Source organism: Aythya fuligula, chromosome 20, assembly GCF_009819795.1.
Source record: "Aythya fuligula isolate bAytFul2 chromosome 20, bAytFul2.pri, whole genome shotgun sequence".
Lineage (NCBI taxonomy): Eukaryota > Metazoa > Chordata > Aves > Anseriformes > Anatidae > Aythya > Aythya fuligula.
Genome location: NC_045578.1, coordinates 4754328 through 4772357, shown reverse-complemented (window position 1 = coordinate 4772357; position 18030 = coordinate 4754328). Strand labels below are relative to the sequence as shown.

Genomic DNA, 18030 nt, shown 5'->3' with positions numbered 1-18030 from the left:
GCTTCTATTTATGTACATTTATTTTTACAGGCTACAATGCAAGCGTCAGAAGAGCACTTCCACTTTTCTATCCAAGGACTGAAAGACTATCCACATTAATAAAGCCTTGCCTTACCCCATGTGCCCTTTTTACATATGGCAAAACTGAGTCATCAGCCTTGTTTTAGGTAGCATACTTGACACAACAAAAATAAGAGGTAGGAGCTAATTACCAGTACAGTACATGAAAACAGGAGTGTCCTTTCCACAAATCTTAAGCTTTCTATCAAAACACATGGCTTTTTTTATAGAAGTAAAGTTAATAGATGCCTAGAACTACTGAATGAAATGATGGGATTTCTCTGCATTTAGCAACAAGCCTTGAAAACCTTAATCTCGTGAGTCAGTAATAACAGTGGAGGAAGTAAAGACAATCTTGGGTCTGTAATCAATAAGACAAGCTGCTTAAGAGACTTCATCTGAAGTAAACGTGCAAATGTCTCACCAAAGCAGAGATGCTGATTTATGATTAAAAAGTGTAAATGTACTTCTGTGGTATCAGTTAAGAACAACATGCATGTCTCATTCGCAAGGGCTTAAGGCAAAGAGTTTAACATCACCAGACGACAAACTCCTCGCTAAGTCTTTCTCCCGAATGCCATTAACACCTCTGCATGTTCTGCATCCCATCTAATTCTCTCTGGCTTACAGCAGTTCTATCACGATTTAAACACATCGTACTCCTTTTCCATTATCAAAGTCAAACCTACAAATGCGGCATTTTTCTCTTGACAAAATCCTGCCAAAGTCCCTGAAAGGCCAGCCCTGACTATGACATGCTCCGCTGCCAAAAGAATTGGCTACAAAACCCAAAGACTATGCAAACAGACTTTAAGGGATTTTGCAGAGCAATATTGCTCCAGATAATACATCAGGCCTGCTATTGTTTAATAAGTAAAGGGATGATTTAGAAAAGCTGATGAACGGCACAGTGGCACAAACCGCAGTACAGCAAAATTATTCAGGTTTGCAAGGGCTGTGGAAGAGTAAAAATTCCAGAGATGAAAACAAGGCAGGTGAACGGGCAGCTTTATGACGGATGAGCTTCAACACTGACAAACAAGCGCTAATGCCCTGAAGAGTAATAATTCAGACTACTTATCTACGCTGCTGGGCTTCTCCACTTCGTAGTCAGGAAAGACCTGAGTAGGACGATGGGCTAATAGGAACATCCACACCGAGTTAAGATCATGTTCCAAAACGAGCAAAATCCCCTCAGATAAATCATCGTCATTCATGGCATAAACAACTAAACAAGACAATCTGGAGGAACGTTCCTACCAGTAATTAATCTGTGACTATTACTTACAGAGCTATTTCAATTTTTTTCCCCCTTTTGGGCATCTAGCATACCATCACAGGTCTTTATCACAGCTCAAACAGGGCAGGATAGGGTTGTTACACCCGATACAGAAGGACTGCTTTACTGTTGAGCCCAGGAAAAGTAAATAGCCTTAAAAATTCCTATTTGTAGAGAAAGAGGGAAAAAGCTAAAAACATGCATCACAGACAGTTTCTGGAGTCAAATTCCAAGTTATTCTGATATTTCTCCACTGTAGGAGTGTCTGGAATTTTTCCACCCACATTGGTATTAATCTACAGGGAAATTAACTGGTACAACAGTCGGAAATGCAGGGGTTAATTCTGACTGCTGTCGAATGCCCCAAGTCTGTGCTCTGTTCATCAGAGCATTAAATCTGAAAGCTCAAGAGAGTAGTGCAGCCGTGCTGCAAGGGCTATGTTATAAAGTTCTGCATTAAAAATTCATATCGGAGGCTTGCCACAGTACTCTGCTCTGGCTGAAAGGAGAGCTGGCGGGGAAATATTAGACACCCCACTGTCTTTCTGGCAATTGGAGACATTCCTCAACAAACAGCACCTCAGGAAGGGAATGAAAGGGCAAACAAACCGTGAAACAAATCAATGAGTTCAATTATCTCTCTCTCTCTCAGAAAGGAAACTTTTCATTTTTAAGGCTGTTTCATGAAATCTTTTAATGACGGCCCTGAACAAGAATGTTGGGCACTCTGGCTGCAAAACCGGCTGTTTGGCGGTGCTTTTTGTTTGTTTTACACAAGACAGAGGTTCCCAGCCATTGAGGGGGAAGCACGGAGCAGGGTCCGGCTACCCCTCCGCGGAACAACTCTACTTACCCATTCTGCTACCATGACCACGTGGGGTAACAGGCTGTAGAAATCGTTGCCACTTTCCCTGAAGTGTCTCCAGCAAAGAGTGAATTTAGATTTATAAAGACTGTTAGTTACTCCATGGTGAAGTTATGCTCTCCTCACTGCTGGTTAAGGCTGCGTGCATTTCACAGCAATTTATGGCAACCCAGCTAGTAGATGACATGGTTCACTATGATGGAAATGGGTGTTATATTTTTATGAAAGGCAGATGTGCCCCTCAGGTTATCTGATGTAACCACCGTATTCAGGCAGGTTAATAATCCAGACATCGTAAGTGGAGAAATACACAGGAAATGAAACATCAGTAAATACAATTTCTTGAGGAAACCATGGAAAGAAAGCTACCTGTTTCACAGTCTTCCCCTCCACCAACTCTGCAGACTCTTCCCAGTGTTGAAGTTTGAAACAAATGAAGGAAAAGGAAGGACAAAAGCTGCCGTGGTGCTACAAAGATAAGTGTGTGTATGTGAACATAATTATTTTTGAGTAACTGAGCCCAGAAAGAGCACTACAGGTGGGATAACAGAACTAGCAAAGCTCTAAGAAACAAAACTTTCAAACCTTTCTTGGGTTTAATCCTTTGTTAGAATGCTTTCTATTCTGTAAAACAAATAAATATTGCTTTGTCCTGAAGGCTATGGCTTCTGTATCACTGCCAACGCAGTCACATGCACCTGAAGGGGAACAGTTATAGGTGTCCAACTCAATCAGGCCTACACTCATCAGTACAGCTGGGAACCTGGCTGACTCCAGCCCAGCAATGCTGGGTTTGAGTGGTCCAGCCAGGAGATTGTTCAGGAGAAGGTGCAGGAGGGCACGTTTGTCATCTGGCAGGACAAAGCACCTAGCTGGGGGGGATCCTGTAATCAGTTGTAAGTTCATTATTTTGAGGGAAGGAATGAAGACAGGTTGTGTAGTTGCTGATCACAAGTAACCAAAGACCATCTGTTACGAGCCACTGAAAGACTACTACAAAAGACCGGTAACGCTAAGGTAGTGCTTCAGTCAAATTCATTTCTTGTTCAAAACGTCTTGCTAAAAGGCACTTAAAAGCCATGAAATCCAATCAGCAAGTGTTCAATCAGCATCAAGACGTATCTAAGTGAAAATGGGAAGAAGCAGCCCGTCCTTCTAGCCAGTGATTTGATATCCTACTTTTGATCCTTGCTGCAATATTGATTGCCCTCTGCATCCCTGACCAGACTCCTCGTGACTCAGTTTCCCAACATGTTACAAAAAAAAACACAGGGAAGAAAGGCTGTTAATTAGCCTTTGCTGTGATCTGCCTCTCCAGAAACACACTAGATAAATGTTAAGGGTTAATAATATCAGGCTCACAGGATTGTAAATGCATTTGTTTGTTTAATGCTTTACATGAATGCTAATGAAGTTATTAACAGGCCTGCACGCTGTCTATTGTTTTTCTTGGTTTTAGTGCCTGCACCATACTGCCTTATCCCTTCTGCTCCACGAGCTGGCCAACATTTCTCTTCCAAATCCCTGAATTAGTGCTCGGTCCTGGTTCCTAGCTCCTTATGTTTGGGATTCTCAGCTTCTTATTCAAAGATACAATTTTAAAAAACACATTCATTAAAACATTCTTTAAAAATTTCAAGATAATAAGATTCATTTGAGGTTTCATCATACCAGATATTTTCTGTGGCATACAAAACTGCAATCTCACATGGCGTTATTGTCTTTTAATTGAGATCAGAGGATATGTAAATGAGACAATATTTCTTAGTTCCCATTAAGTGATGTCTCCAGGATGATTAGAAGAGGCTGAACCAGATAGGACATGCTTCCCTGATGTCCAGTGCAGATACTTCTCCCTGAGCTGTGCTTCAGCCACACGCATTAAGGATAAGGGTTAAAATGGAAGTCAAAGATTTACATGAGGTGAGCAGGGGAAAAACTTGTCAGAAGTTTGAAAGCCATCATTGGTGGCAGAGAAGACGTGCATCGCTATGCAGCTGTAGGATTTTGTTCTGCAGACTTTACCCCATGCAATGTGAACACCTAAAAATTCCCAATATCAACGGAACTAACAGATAAGGTGGCAAAACCAAAACAGAAATACATTTTTAAAGCAATTATGGAAAGTATAATACTCTTGTTTCTGTAGTAAGGTGGCTTACAGCTGTGGCATCGCAGTAACATTTTAAGGCAGGGAAGGGATGAAACACATTTAGGTACATTGTTAATGAGAAGCTGAAAAACCTGTCTAATGAGGAAACAGCATATGGACACTTTAATGAAGGTTGGGCCAGATATAGCCACTGACAGTGACTATGAATATGTTCCTGTTCTAGAAAGCCAAACAAAAAAGTGAAATGAAAACAATGGATGAGTGCAAGTGCTGTCTGTGTGGAGCAATGCAGGACATGGCAGAGTGGATCCCCCAGCTCCCATGGCAAACACACGGCTTTCCAAAGGGAAAGGAGATAAAGGAAGGAGAAAGTCCGTTTTCTAGGACCCAGTGTTTTTGTGCTCAGGCCCTCACAAAGTTTCCTCAACACCCCTTCTCGTTCAGGGTGGCCATCTTTTTCCATGAAGCGAGGCAGCACAACACACACGACGTGACTCATTTTTTCACCCGCACTATTATTGCGTGGGAGTGGGAAACGCAGCTGGAATCCATTTTCTGAGCGCAAGGAGAGGCTCAAGTAAATGCCAGTACAGAAAGCCTACGTATTAAATGCACAGCTAGGTGGAGGCTACCGCAAGAACTGCCAGCTTAACTGAGAGCCTGATGGAGAGCTTTGCTTTGTGACTGGAAATAGGTCATCCGGCGTATCGTACAGGACAGGTCCCTCTCGAAAACAGATGAACCATTCGCTTCTGATGACTGACGGATTCCTCCTGATGGCTTTCCCCACAGCCTCAGCCTAGCAGCAGCCGTGCCGAGGAGCCAGGGCAGTACCACACAGCCTCCTTGCTATCGAGGCCAAGACCTCACGAGTGGTACTATAGCAAAATTACTCTGTTGCTTTGGTACTCTGCATTCAAAAAAAATAGGTATTATCCTTTGTAGACCTCCATGAGAATGCTGCATGACAACCAAGCCCAGCAGACCAGGACGTGGAGGCCCAAGCCCTGCGCGTGCTTGGGTGCAGATGGGCCTTTGCCTCGAGAAGGGGGCTGTTTCCCCATAACTCGCTCCTCATCCTCACGAAGCCCCCACATGCACCTCACCGAGTCCAGCTGTTCCTGATAAAAATAAGCTACCCTGACAAGACCACTCCAAAGAACTGGGCTGCCCTATTGTCAGGCTCGCAGGGCATGCAGGTCCCTGGTGGCAGGCTGGGGCTGCAGGAAGACGCTGGTGGTCTCTGCTGCTCGGCAGAAGGACGCATCCTGCAGGAGCCTGAGGAGGTCTGGTTCCAGCAAGGGCACGTGAGGATGGCCAGGACAGGGCCCATTCTGCCCCTTCTCACCTCATGAGACTCATGAACCGAGGACACTCCAGCCTCTTCCCTGTGATTTCACACCCAGGTCAGAACTGCTGTAGCTGCTGTAGTCAGGATGACCACCAGCATGGCAAGCACAGTAGGGTAAGACCCTTTGGTGCAATATTCTGTATTTATTTAAAGATTTGCAGCTTAGGATCTCATGTCAACCCAAGGTTACAGATAACGTAACAGGGTGATGACTAGAATATGCTGGAATACCCTAAGGCTATTTTTTTCTACTTTGGGCTGTTAAATAACACCAGCTTTTAGGCTACACTAGAAAAAGGATCTGAACAGTCTCACTCGAGGTTAAAAAGCAAACAAATAAAAACCCTGGAAAGACCTAGGGCACTACTGTGCTGTCAAAAAGTTACATTAACTACTTGCAAGCATTACAAGCCTAGCAGAAGAAACAACACAGCCCGGTACTAACTCCTACAAACTCTAAATACTCCATTTCCATGGAGTTCTCATAAATGCACACTTGAAGATTACAAGAAAATTCTTCTTGCCAGTTGTGGTTTATGTTTCTGGTGTCCGCATATTTCTAGATTCCAGCCAAGACCAGACTTGTTGGCTGTGAGCATTACACTTGCTCCTTGTGCCTCAGTTTCCCTACCCAAAAGTAAAGACAACGTTGCAAAGCAAGCACCCAGCACTTCACATGGATGAGTGCTTTATTGTCATAACTATCTTGCAATTTTTCTGTTTTGACTGGAGGCTGAACCCAAAATTTGGAAAAAAAAAAAAAAAAAAGCTGGTTTGCACAGGAGCTTTCCAGCCCTGCTTCACACAAGAGCTTTAAATTGAAATGAAGATCTCATTAAGCATTTTCATTAATCTCTATTTCTAGCTTTAAGAAATACATTGTTACACGGTGACTGTTAAGTTTTGCATAAGGCACAACTGAAACCTTTAACAAATGTCTCAGATTGTAAAATGCACCCAGAGCTTTCTGTAAGATTCAAGACATTCACTTGTTCTTGCTTTTTTAAATTTTGTTCTTTTTAACATCCTCACTGTTTTCTCATCCCTCCACTACTATCACTACGCCTGGGGTTTCACCGATGGTTGTATGACTAGGAAATTTAAGGAGAGAAAAGGCTGTAAGACGCATGGCCAGTGAAGTTCTCCATCTCCTGTTTTTAGGGAAATCACTTTAAATACAGCAATAATTCCAGAGATGAGCATTAGAAGTTAATGACTCATCAAAAGAACAGGAAATAGGAAACTTTAAGACCTTAAAGGCACAGCAAAGAGAAGCTATTTCATGTCATGTTCAACACAACCATCCTAACTACAGTATTTCATGCTCAATGGGGGGAAGCAGCATTTGAGGACATCTATCACAGTAATTATGTAATGCTGGAGGGAGCACGACTTTATTTTTTATTCAGTTTGACCCTGAGCACTGTCAAAATGGAAGACTACAAACATCTGAAAAGTGATATATCGGTACAAGCTAGTACTTAAACAAGAAAGATTTGTTAAAAAAAAATTAAAGTAAATAATTCATAGGCCAAATTCAATTCTCGGTATATATAGGGAATTATTCCCCTGAAGCCAAAGTTAACTGAGACTTGCCCCAATATAACAGAAGATTTCACATGAATACTTGAACTCCAATTTCATCACGTAACTTTAAGTAGAAATAATTCTCATGACTAAAATTACTGCTCCTCTGCCTTCGAGCCCAGCCCCGCACTCCTTTTGTGCAAAAATCCACATATTTAAAATTTTATCTTGCATCGATGCCTGAAGAACAGATCCACTAAATAACCAGTAGAAGGAGCACCCTTCACCCCAAACAGGGAGGAAACACAAGCGTCTCCTTCTGTCCCTGTATTTTGGCATCCAATCCCCCAAAAACGCTTCCTGTCCCCAGGAGTGGTGACTCAAGCACCTTGCACTCGCGTGCAGGTAACAGGAGGGGATGTTTACCTCTCCGGCAGCCCTCCTGCCTGTGTTACAGCATTGCCTGCCTCCTTCCCAGCAGTCCCCATCTGTCACCCACCTCTGACTTTGTGCAGATTACTTGAGGATTTATTTCCAAGCAGGATACGTGGATGAAAACAGGCATTACTTTGTCCTCCTGCTCCTGAGCGCCTACCTAGTTGTTTCATTAACTTCTTGTGTGGTGTCATGATATCATACCATAAGCTCTTTAGGGCAGAGACAGTCTTTGTAAGAGATACAATGCGGTGCCCACCCCAGTGTCCCCAGCCTCACCGGCTGACGTCTGTGACCACCACAGGAGAAGTAAGATTAAATATTGATATTGAAATCTTGTGAGTCTAGTTTACAGATTCAGGCCCTGAAACATCAGAAAATCTCTCCCTTATCTCAAAGCAGGACTGCCAGCTCACAGGCCACATTTTCATCAACTGCACTCTTGCCATTTCCTGATTTAGTTTTCATTAAAATGTAGTCCAGGATTAAAACAAGTCAGCTGGATCTATATGGTGGAGGTAATTTGCAATACTGCACTAGTGTACAGTCTTAGTGATGCTACACCAGTATGCCATCCTGTGCCATCCTCCACTATATTGCCAAAAAATAATAATCAGTCTGATCTATAAATGGACAACGGTTCCCTGCTTCATATACTGGAGAGCAGTGTTTTCAGTAAGTTGTTAAAAGGAATTGTTTTAGGATGACTCCTTCAGTAAATATTAAAATCTTTTTCCTCCATTTAATTTTCTACACGTACACTACTTTTAGAAGAACAAGAAGTCAGCATCTCCCAGAAAATCATATAGGAACAAAAAACAGGGGCAGAGCTGCTTTGACTGACAACTGAAACCTAAACATGTTTTGCTCTGTCTTATTTACAAAGGTTTTTTATTGCAGAATTGGGTGCAGTGCCTAAAAGCCTCACAAGACTATTTAACATTTACTGGTGAAAATGCAGCATTTCAGTGAAATTCGATATTTTCTTTCATCAAAGGCAGGGAGCCTCAACCCACATGTTAACAGTAATGTAACAAGCCTACTGCATGTGCTACAACCGAAGATCCTTTTCCAATTAGAAATCATTTACGTTGGGGAGAGAAGGGGCAGGAGCAAAGAGGTGGCTCTGGAATTTATTTAGAACTGGAATTCAACCGTTCTGGCTGGGAGCATTAACAGCTCAGCTGGGAACCTCAAACACTTGCTAGGACTCTGCAGTGAAACAGCAGTGAAAAAGCACGTTAGCAAGGAGGACAGCTTGTCCCCAGAAAACTAAGGAAATGCACAAATGAATTTTGTCCTGTTCTTTTCTACAGAGGGTGAAGAAGTAAAATAATTTTGTTGCACTAGTGGAAAAAAAGAAATCTTTAATTTTCATGAAACTCAAGCCTGAGTTTGCTTTTCAGTTTCAGCTCTGATAGAATCTCCAGATCAAACTCATTAGTGCTGGTTAAATCCAGGTTTGCTGATAGAAACGTGTGGGACAGCAAACAAAATCAGTATCAGGCCTCGAGAGAGGATGTGCCTCTTTAATTGAAAAAGGCAGAGTAATCATTCATTTATTTAACCCAGAGATGATTATAATCTGAAAACCTTGAAATCCTCTTACACAACAACTGTTTTGGCAAGCCCCTCTGTGTTCCAACAAATATTAAACTGTGCTTGCCATTTGTCTAAGGAATCTTGTATTAATAAACATGAAGAAGAACACTTTTACCTCCCACACTCAATGACAGAAGAAAACAAAGACCAGCTGTATTCATCAATGGATCCTTGTTCTGCACATAAAGGCTAATTACATTTTACTTCAAGCCTACACATGGAAAACTTTTCTGCTGCCATCTTGTCAAATTCAGCTTCTGATATTCCAGCTGACAGGCTGCGATGACTGCACACAACAAACTTCTTTTTGTCATTAACACCTTCGGCGCCCTGTGAGCATGGTATCTGTGTGATGGGAGCCAGGAGGAGGGGGCACTCGGAGCATCCCTGTTCCTGCTGCACATGTAGTACCTGGCCACTGGCAAAGGGAAGGGGGATTTTTATAAAATGGGATGGCAGCAGCTAATATGACCCAAGATTTTAAGTCCAGAAACTGATCTCGTCTGAAGATGCCTTGCTAGCATCAGGCTCAGCCAGTTACCTCCATACCTCGTTCTGCACACAGCGCTTCGAACTGGGACATTTTGAAAACACCACCAAAAGATAAACAAACAAGTTGACAAAGTGATTCCCAGCTTCAAGATCAAAACCACTGGTCACTAGGACAAAATCCAGACTCCTCAATGCTGATACTGAAGACTTCTTACTATGTATTTCTTCTTCTTCTTTTTCCTTTTTCTTTTTTTTTTTTAAAGCTTTTCAAAGTTACAAACAGTTAAGAGACTGATCTACTCCAAAATTGAAAATCTTAAAAGTACTGTTAGCTTAAAAAAAATTGACAATTATCTTTTTTTTTCCTGAAGGCATTCCAATTCATCTGCATCAAATAAGTGTCTGTAAAACTAACAATTCTGGCCTAAGATAAAAATCACATGTTTTTAAAACACAAAATTAAAATTGGCAATACAAGTAGCTTTTTAGACTTAGATCAAAAGAGGGTTTCTTTTTAGAAAAGAATCAAACTGTCTTTCACCATTTTTATTGGTGTTTTTTCAACATTTCTCCCAGCTTTTACAATTAAAATAAATGACTCAATTTCACTGACTATATTCAGTTCCCTTTTCATGTTTTTCTAGATTTCCATATTGCAAAATTTGGGCTACAACCACCACAGACGACTGCTGTTATGCAAGAACTATTCCTGCCATAAATATCCAAAACAATGATAAAATATTTCTGCTGTTATTAGGTTCTACAAGTTTGTTTTCACAGTACATTAGTTTGGGAGATAAAGTACATGCTTAATGTCTGCTTCAGGATTCAGCTGTATGATCCCTATATCCCAGACCAGCCTCCATAATCATTCTGCTACAGAACACAATAAACTTGTTGTTACTGCAGATGCTACTAATTCGATGTAATTCTCTATATATTAGCTAAGAATCATATTCAAGATTATATGAAAACATCTCCATGTGAATCCCTCTGAAAAAATGAAATGCATTACAAGTGCAAACAAACAGTTTAAGAGTACATCTTTTGCCCAGTATAAATTATGGTACTTAGGGAAATAGTATTGAAAAAACGAACGAAGCAAACGCTCTGCAAATAAAAACATTGAAAAGGGTCAGGGGTTACAAGGCTCGGTGCCTACAATCACTGAGCCCTGATCTATGACTGTTGCCGCAGAATCAACTGCAAGACAAAATACCAGCAACGGATCTGCCAGCATCAGCTATGCGCAGAAAAGGAAATAAAGGCAATCTGCAGCAATTTAAGGCTCCATCAGAAACATCATTAGCATGTGTCTCTTAGAGAAGGATGAAATCGAGGGGGGGAAAAAACAATTTTAATTACCTTATATGGAACTCAAACGAAACTGGAGTTACAGAGTGACCCCCAAAATTACCTACAACTTTATCTTTAATGATGTAAAAGGTGTTTCAACCCTGGACACTGACTCTTAACCACTGTGGACTGAATTTTGTAAGCACTGAGCTCCCCAGATGCTCAGTGAAGAACTGAATCCTCTGTGCTTGCAGAACCATACACTAAGAAATTAAAACCTATTGCCAATTTGAGTGGTCTTGACAAACCTGACTGCAATGAGCCATACCAGAAAGCACTTACCTACCAGCAAAAACAAGACCACAGCACTCCTCCCAGCATGATAGGGCCAGTCAGCACAGGGATGTGAGGTGCATCTTCCATCCCTTGCTCTTACAGAAGCCAGGGCACCCATCTGAAATGGATTCTTCCTTTCCCATCCCATTTCCAAAAGACAGTGACTCTTTCGGCTTAGTACTGGGATTATTGCTGGTCATGAGAATTCCTTCTCATTACTATATTCCTTTAAATACATGTATGAAAGGTTTAAAGAAAAACAGCAGAAATCTGTCTCACTTCTTTTGTTTCCTGCATTGACTGTTAATTAAACTGAGAGTAAGTGAAAACAGTAGCCATAAAGAAGATCAGGATATACATTTTTGAGGCTACCTGCATGTTCTAACACACATGCACAAAAAGGCAAAAGCCTAACAAAAATGTCACTCTGTGTAGTTTGGTTTGTACCTGGGAGAGCGATGACTGTCATGCCACAACCAGGGAATTGGGTGGAATAAACTAAGATGACTCCTGATCTTTCTATAGGAGGCCAAAGTATGACAATGCGTTCCAAAAAAATTTGGACTCCTGAACCTCTTCCACCCCTTTTGTCTTCAAAAGATGGATACCAAAAAACAAACAAACAAAAAAAAAAACAACAACCAGTGATACCTTGAAGAAAGAAATAGGAAGAAAACAGTGAAATCTTACTTTGCAGTAGTTTCTTCATCATATTTTGTTTTCAGATCAAATAGTTCTGTTCTGGTTTTTTCCAAGGCTAAAAGGCATAAACATGAAGCATTACAGCACTGTAACAGTAGTGAAAAGCAAAAAGACTACTCCATTTTTTTTACTGAGCCATAAATAAAGCTGTATACCTCCTGATGAAAAATGCTTTGCTCTATCTTTCTACCTAGGCAAACCATTATGACTTAGCAAAACGTATCTTGATTTTTCACAATTTTGTATGGTATTACTTTTACATTGCAAAAATTTCCAATTTCTATTCTACTTAAACAAAGCTAGACATTATTCATTTCTTATTAAGCTGGCTAAATTGCTTATTCATTTGAAATATTTATTGCAGTAATTCAGGGAATAACATTTCTTGTGTCCTCAAAGGAAACAAAAACAAATGTATCCCAAGCTGGAATATATAAAACTGCAGAGATGAACAGAAGTATTAATGGCAAGCAAGTCACAGGAACAGGCAAGGAACACTGGTGGAAATTGGGCTCATACTGAACTCAGACCACTATAAATATTTATCATAGTTCAGAAATGTGTGAAACCAGAGCAAAACACAACATGGATGCAAAGTTCCATAGCCTGTTTTAATTGCTGTGTTGTTCTAGTTCTGTACGTGCTTCGTGCTTGGCCTTGTCCACTGTGTTTACCAACAGACTGGCTGCAACCCAAGTGTTCACTTAAGGTGTGAAGCCCCAAAGAAGCTCTGATTCACCAAGCACGTTCAAACTCTGTTGGATCTCTCTGCGCTTGCAAGAGCTGGATCACACACAGTCCTGACTCAGCTAACGATCTCTGTCCTCTCACCTCCAGCCTGAGCAATGGTATAGGTCAGAATAGCGATGCCAAACCTGTTTGCAAAGCTTGAACTTTGTGTTCGGCTTCTTCCAGCTTTGAGGCTGTCGACATCTGTGTCTCCTGCAATTTTCTATAAAGGGAAAAGAAGAGGTGAGAACAGAGCTCGTAATCATGTTAAACAACTTATCTGTATTTTGCAAATTTGGAAGATAGAGTGATTAACTGTCTCATCTGTAATCAGACAACTGACAACACCACACAGACTACAAGGTGCTTCAATGGGACCCATAAATCATGTCACATTGCAGTACTGTTCATACTTTGCAGTCCCACTTATTAAAATTTTAGCAGTGTAGCCACCTCATAACATAAGCTGTGAACATTATACAAGAGTTGACTGCTATATAAATGACAACTTCGGTGGAAGGTTTTCTTGAGCATAATTTGTTTTGGAAATGTCACACACATTAAGAAAATTGTCACCAAGCACCCTCTGTTGTACAAAGTTAGTACAAGAAGAATGATACATTTCCATTTTACTGTCATAATGAAGAAATTTCTTGCCATTAAGTGATATACTGAATAGATGTGGCAGCTGTTTCATCGTAGCTGTAATGGATGCCAAATGCAATAACATTATTAGCTACTTTAAAAAAAAATCTGCATATTTCAAAACAAATTTCACATTGATATTTTCTATATAACACGATCAGACCTCTAGTATGCTCACATTTCTTATGTCCACAGGCAATATTTTCTTGTTTATGTCAGCAGTATACATTTTAACATCATCTTGCCATACAGGCGCTACACCCTTTGCTCAAGGGTGGACAAAAGAAGTTATAAAACTCCTCTTTGGAAGGGAGCTTATCCGACACCTCCCAGAAGACACTGCTTTTTATAACACTGCTTTTAAGATATTCTGCAGATTTTTGAATTGTGAATTGGCTTATAAAACTACCAGCATCCTACTTGTGGTCTATAGAGTACATAAATTTATTCTCCAACACTGCTGACCAGGTTGATAACTATTTATAGCAAGAAACATGCATCAGTTCCCTTCATACCAAATTATATGCTTTGAGAACTCAAAATCTCTCTTATACATGCTTGTTTTTGTTATCTGCATTCAATGACCTGCCATTTTGTTTCATATTTACACATTTCTATATTGCTCTTTTTAAAGTCACTGTTTGCATGTTACTTATCGGAGAGTAACCACAGGTATCGATGAATAAAAAAACCTTGGCATTCACAGGTAGGTTTTTCCCACTCAGATCTGAATTTAAACTACCAATGTGCCAACTGAAAAGCTCATGTAAACTCACGGGCTTTCGCAGCAAGTTGAATATGTTAGCTTCAGTGTTACCGCTCCATGGCAGAAATAAGTTCTCAAGGTAGGGAACTTGGCTTGAAAGCACTCCCTCTTAAGACCCTTGGTCTTGTTCTGCCAGATTTGTTTGCCCACTAGCTTACAAGATTCAAACATTCCTTACTCATTTGCAAAAGATTAGAAATGCATCCAAGATGCTTCAAGAAAAAAAATTACAGTAATGTAAAAATTAAAATACTTGTTAACACAGGACTGTGCAAGCTATTTTGAGGATAAAGTTCTAGTTCAGGAACACAGGCCCCTTCTTAAACATGGCCATACCGGCAGGGGTGATGCACCTCTTGAGTACAGTGTTTCATCTGAAATAGCTCAGGGTTGTACAGATTGTACTGTGATACTCTGACACACAAAGTGGACACAGTGGACTGAATTACACTGTCGGCTAATGGAGAAAGATTAGTGTCACAAAGGACAATGCAGCTAGTGAAGAATAAAAGCAGGTTTGCACCCTTCTGAACATGACACCCCCCACACAACACTACCGCCAAGCAACAATCTGTCCTTGTTTTACTCCTACACTTTCACGATTGTTTTTCTGTGCAAAGTTGAGTATCAAATGATTCTGTGTCAAACACATAAATCACCAGAATCACTCAATATATGAGCTGTCTCAGCACACCAAAGAAAGGATCCTGGCTGGGAGGATTAAACAGAAAAATACATCTCTCCCCTACAGTACCTACAGAGCACACATGCACACTCACCTCTCCTTCTCCGCGAAATCATTTTGTAATTTTTGTTCTTTTTCAAGAGCTATATTCTCAGCTTGGTTCTTCAGGGTCTGTTCATATTCTCGGATTTTCTCTTTAAGTGCTTTTATTGTAACCTCTACAGAAAAACAATAGGGAAAGAATGAGTTTACATGGCTCCACGTGGCTCCACAACACACAGCTTTCTTTACCCTGTAGGCTCAGTGTGTTTTAAACTTTAGCTCTTCAACTCTGACACAAAATCAATGGATATGAGTCCCTTTGGAGACCTTTTACTCCCTAAATGTTAAATTGAACTTTAAGCGTTTAGGTTGAGAAGAATCAATGGAGTTTGCTGGAAAGCAGAGTGAAGGTTCCTTTAACATGACTTTAAAAAAAAAAAAAAAAAAAAAAGAAAAAAAAATCAATTGTAAAATATAATATCACCTTATTGACTAGTCTCAAATTAGCTTGCTGCTGAGTGGAGATTAATAAAGTCCCAGTGCGGGTTTAAGTATGCATTTACACACAGGACAGTTAATTCACATAACTGTGCTCGTGTAAAAAGAGGCAGTTTTACTATGGTTCATGCACAGATGCAATCTAACACTAATTGAACACATATCTGGGATATAGCTATGTTCTGCTTCACAACTGATGACAAATATGGCAGTTAAGATTTAACTGCTGTATTAACAGTAGATCAGATGCAACAGACACTCTGGAGCCCCTCGTGTTCCCGTTGCTCTGACTGCCTTGTCATCCACACTGGGTTTTATGCACAAGCATCAATTGCTACAGCTCTGAGAGTGTGCTTGCAGTCTTCCAGGAAATCTGAAGAAACCCTGCTCTCAGATAAAGAAGCTTTCTTGCATTAACTGTGCCTGGTAACAGATGAGAGAAGAGGCAGAAACCTGAAGAGTCACCACGGAGCCTCTGATGGACAGTGTCTTGCTGCATGCCCTCATCCGCTCCTACATGAAAGCCCTCTGATCCCACCCACAGGAAAGGACCAGATCCTTATAGGGCTCATCAGAGGAAAAGCAGGACATTCACCAGAGTATGCTTTGTAACAATAATGGAATTTGGAAAAAGCGTCAGACTGCCAGAAGACTCACAGCTAGCAATACACTTCAATGTACTTACAGAGAGATGGGGTGGTTTAAAGGCATCAGCTTATTAGCAGCTGCCATTAACAATGCTTTAGGAAAAATACCTTTGGATACAAATTGTTTCTCATTCGGCAGAAATATGGGAGAAAGACAAACTTTGCTATGAAAAGTAAAGCCTCACGACTTAAAAAAAATATCTCAGTAATACACACAAAACCGAGCATAATCCTTTAAAAGCCTGCACTTTTAGACTTGACTAGAGAACTGTCACACCAGGCAGCAGATACCTGGTGATAAGGTCTGCTGGCTGGGAATTATACCAAAGGCAGCTGGGACCACAGAGACCACAAGAACGGGGGGAGAGCGGTAAAATGTGACTGCCAGCAAACCGGCTACTTGTGAATGAAGGACTGGGATTTTGCTAGCCATGCAAAAATCAGATGAGTCTCATTACAGATTAATAAGCCATGAAAGGGACATGACTTAAAAAAAAAAAAAAAAGAGCAAGGGGAAATTCTTCTCTGAGATCTGGGAAATAGGAATTTTGATCATCTCCTGAATAAGCAAAGGATGCTCTTCACACATGCAAAAAGATGTTCATTCATACAGATGAAGGATGCACTATTTGTGCAGGAGGTACCTTTGCTGCTAGTATTTTCACACGTGAGCTGTACCAAAGTATTCAGGTACATGAAGAAGCACAGAGCGAAATAAGTAGCTTCCATTCTAACAATCTCAAGGAAACGCACAGAGTTGCACCTTACCAATTCTGAATGCTTCATTTTAAAAAGGAAACAAAAGCACTAAATTTAATGCAAGAAGTGCACAAATGCAGGGAAAAATATGACTTTTGTGACAAATCCGTTTTTACCTTTAGGCACAATCTAATCCCCTACACTGCTGGAAGAACTAAGTGCCTCCTTTACTGTTCAGGTCAGCTGCAGCTTGTTAGCCACTGCCATTTATACCAGTTTTGGAAGAAGTTTCTTAAAGGCATTGTACAGCTTGTATACAGCCCTCCTCCAAACAAAGAGATTAACTGATAAAAGCACCCTTAGCTAACAACACACTTTTCCCTGGATATCTTATTAAACCCTGTTTGAAATAGAGCGTAAAACTATTGCACAGGCGTCAAAAACAGCGCAAACACTAGAGTGGCAAAACAGAAAGGAAGTTAGTGCACACTGGGGAAATAAAAAAAAACAAAACCAAAACCAAAAAGCAGTTTACATGTAGTTGCAGCATGGAACTATGGAAATCAAAATCTTTTCTACTTTCTGGGATGAATTCCTATGTCATGTCTGAGTGTATGGGACACAGAGCCTCAGGAAAACTGCAGTGACCTGCAATTATTGTGCATTTCCAGCAAAAGACTGTTGGTGTAGAGCATTACAGCTCATCTTTTGCAGTGCAGCCTGAATCTTTGCATGCTGGAACCTATCCTCCCCATGGCCCACACCCTCTATGTTAACAGCAAAACTGTAGGTGCACAGGTGCTTCTTCTGCTGAAAATGAGACAAGAGATCCAACCTAGTTGCTAATGCTGCTTTCAAATGTTACCCATTTCAGTGCAAAGGTTCCATAGTATAAGAAAACCTCAATTTTTCCAAATTTTCCTTGAAAATTTACCTTTGTACCAGACAGAACATAGTATTGAATATGGAAATGACAAGTCCCATGTACAGGGAAGTAGGTGTACAACTAAGCAAATTTTGTTTCCTGGTGAAAGAAACACGTTCTTTTGAAGTACAAGAAAACTTAACAGTCTTAACGACAACAGGCTTTAAATCTCTGGTCTCATTAAAACTTACTTAATTAAACAGTATTAGCTTGTGTTTACATTGTTCTTTGGATAGTCCCTGGAGTAAATGTAAAATATGTATGCTGCATGTACTCCAGCAACACATTTCAGATTTACGTAAGGGAAAAACAGAGTACAGGAAAAGTCCATTTTTC

The 18030-nt window shown here is 40.6% G+C and overlaps 1 protein-coding gene across 5 annotated transcripts in view; it reads right to left on the bottom strand.

The window, feature by feature from the left end:
• CUX1 (cut like homeobox 1) overlaps nucleotides 1-18030 on the bottom strand; it is a 268484-nt gene that overhangs the window by 116437 nt on the left and 134017 nt on the right. For all 5 annotated transcript variants that reach the window (XM_032200836.1, XM_032200831.1, XM_032200835.1 and 2 more), the window contains exons 6-8: nucleotides 14978-15101; nucleotides 12934-13010; nucleotides 12047-12113 (exon numbers count right to left, since the gene is read on the bottom strand). In XM_032200836.1, coding sequence (XP_032056727.1) covers nucleotides 12047-12113; nucleotides 12934-13010; nucleotides 14978-15101 — 268 coding nt within the window. The remainder of the gene's footprint in view (nucleotides 1-12046; nucleotides 12114-12933; nucleotides 13011-14977; nucleotides 15102-18030) is intronic.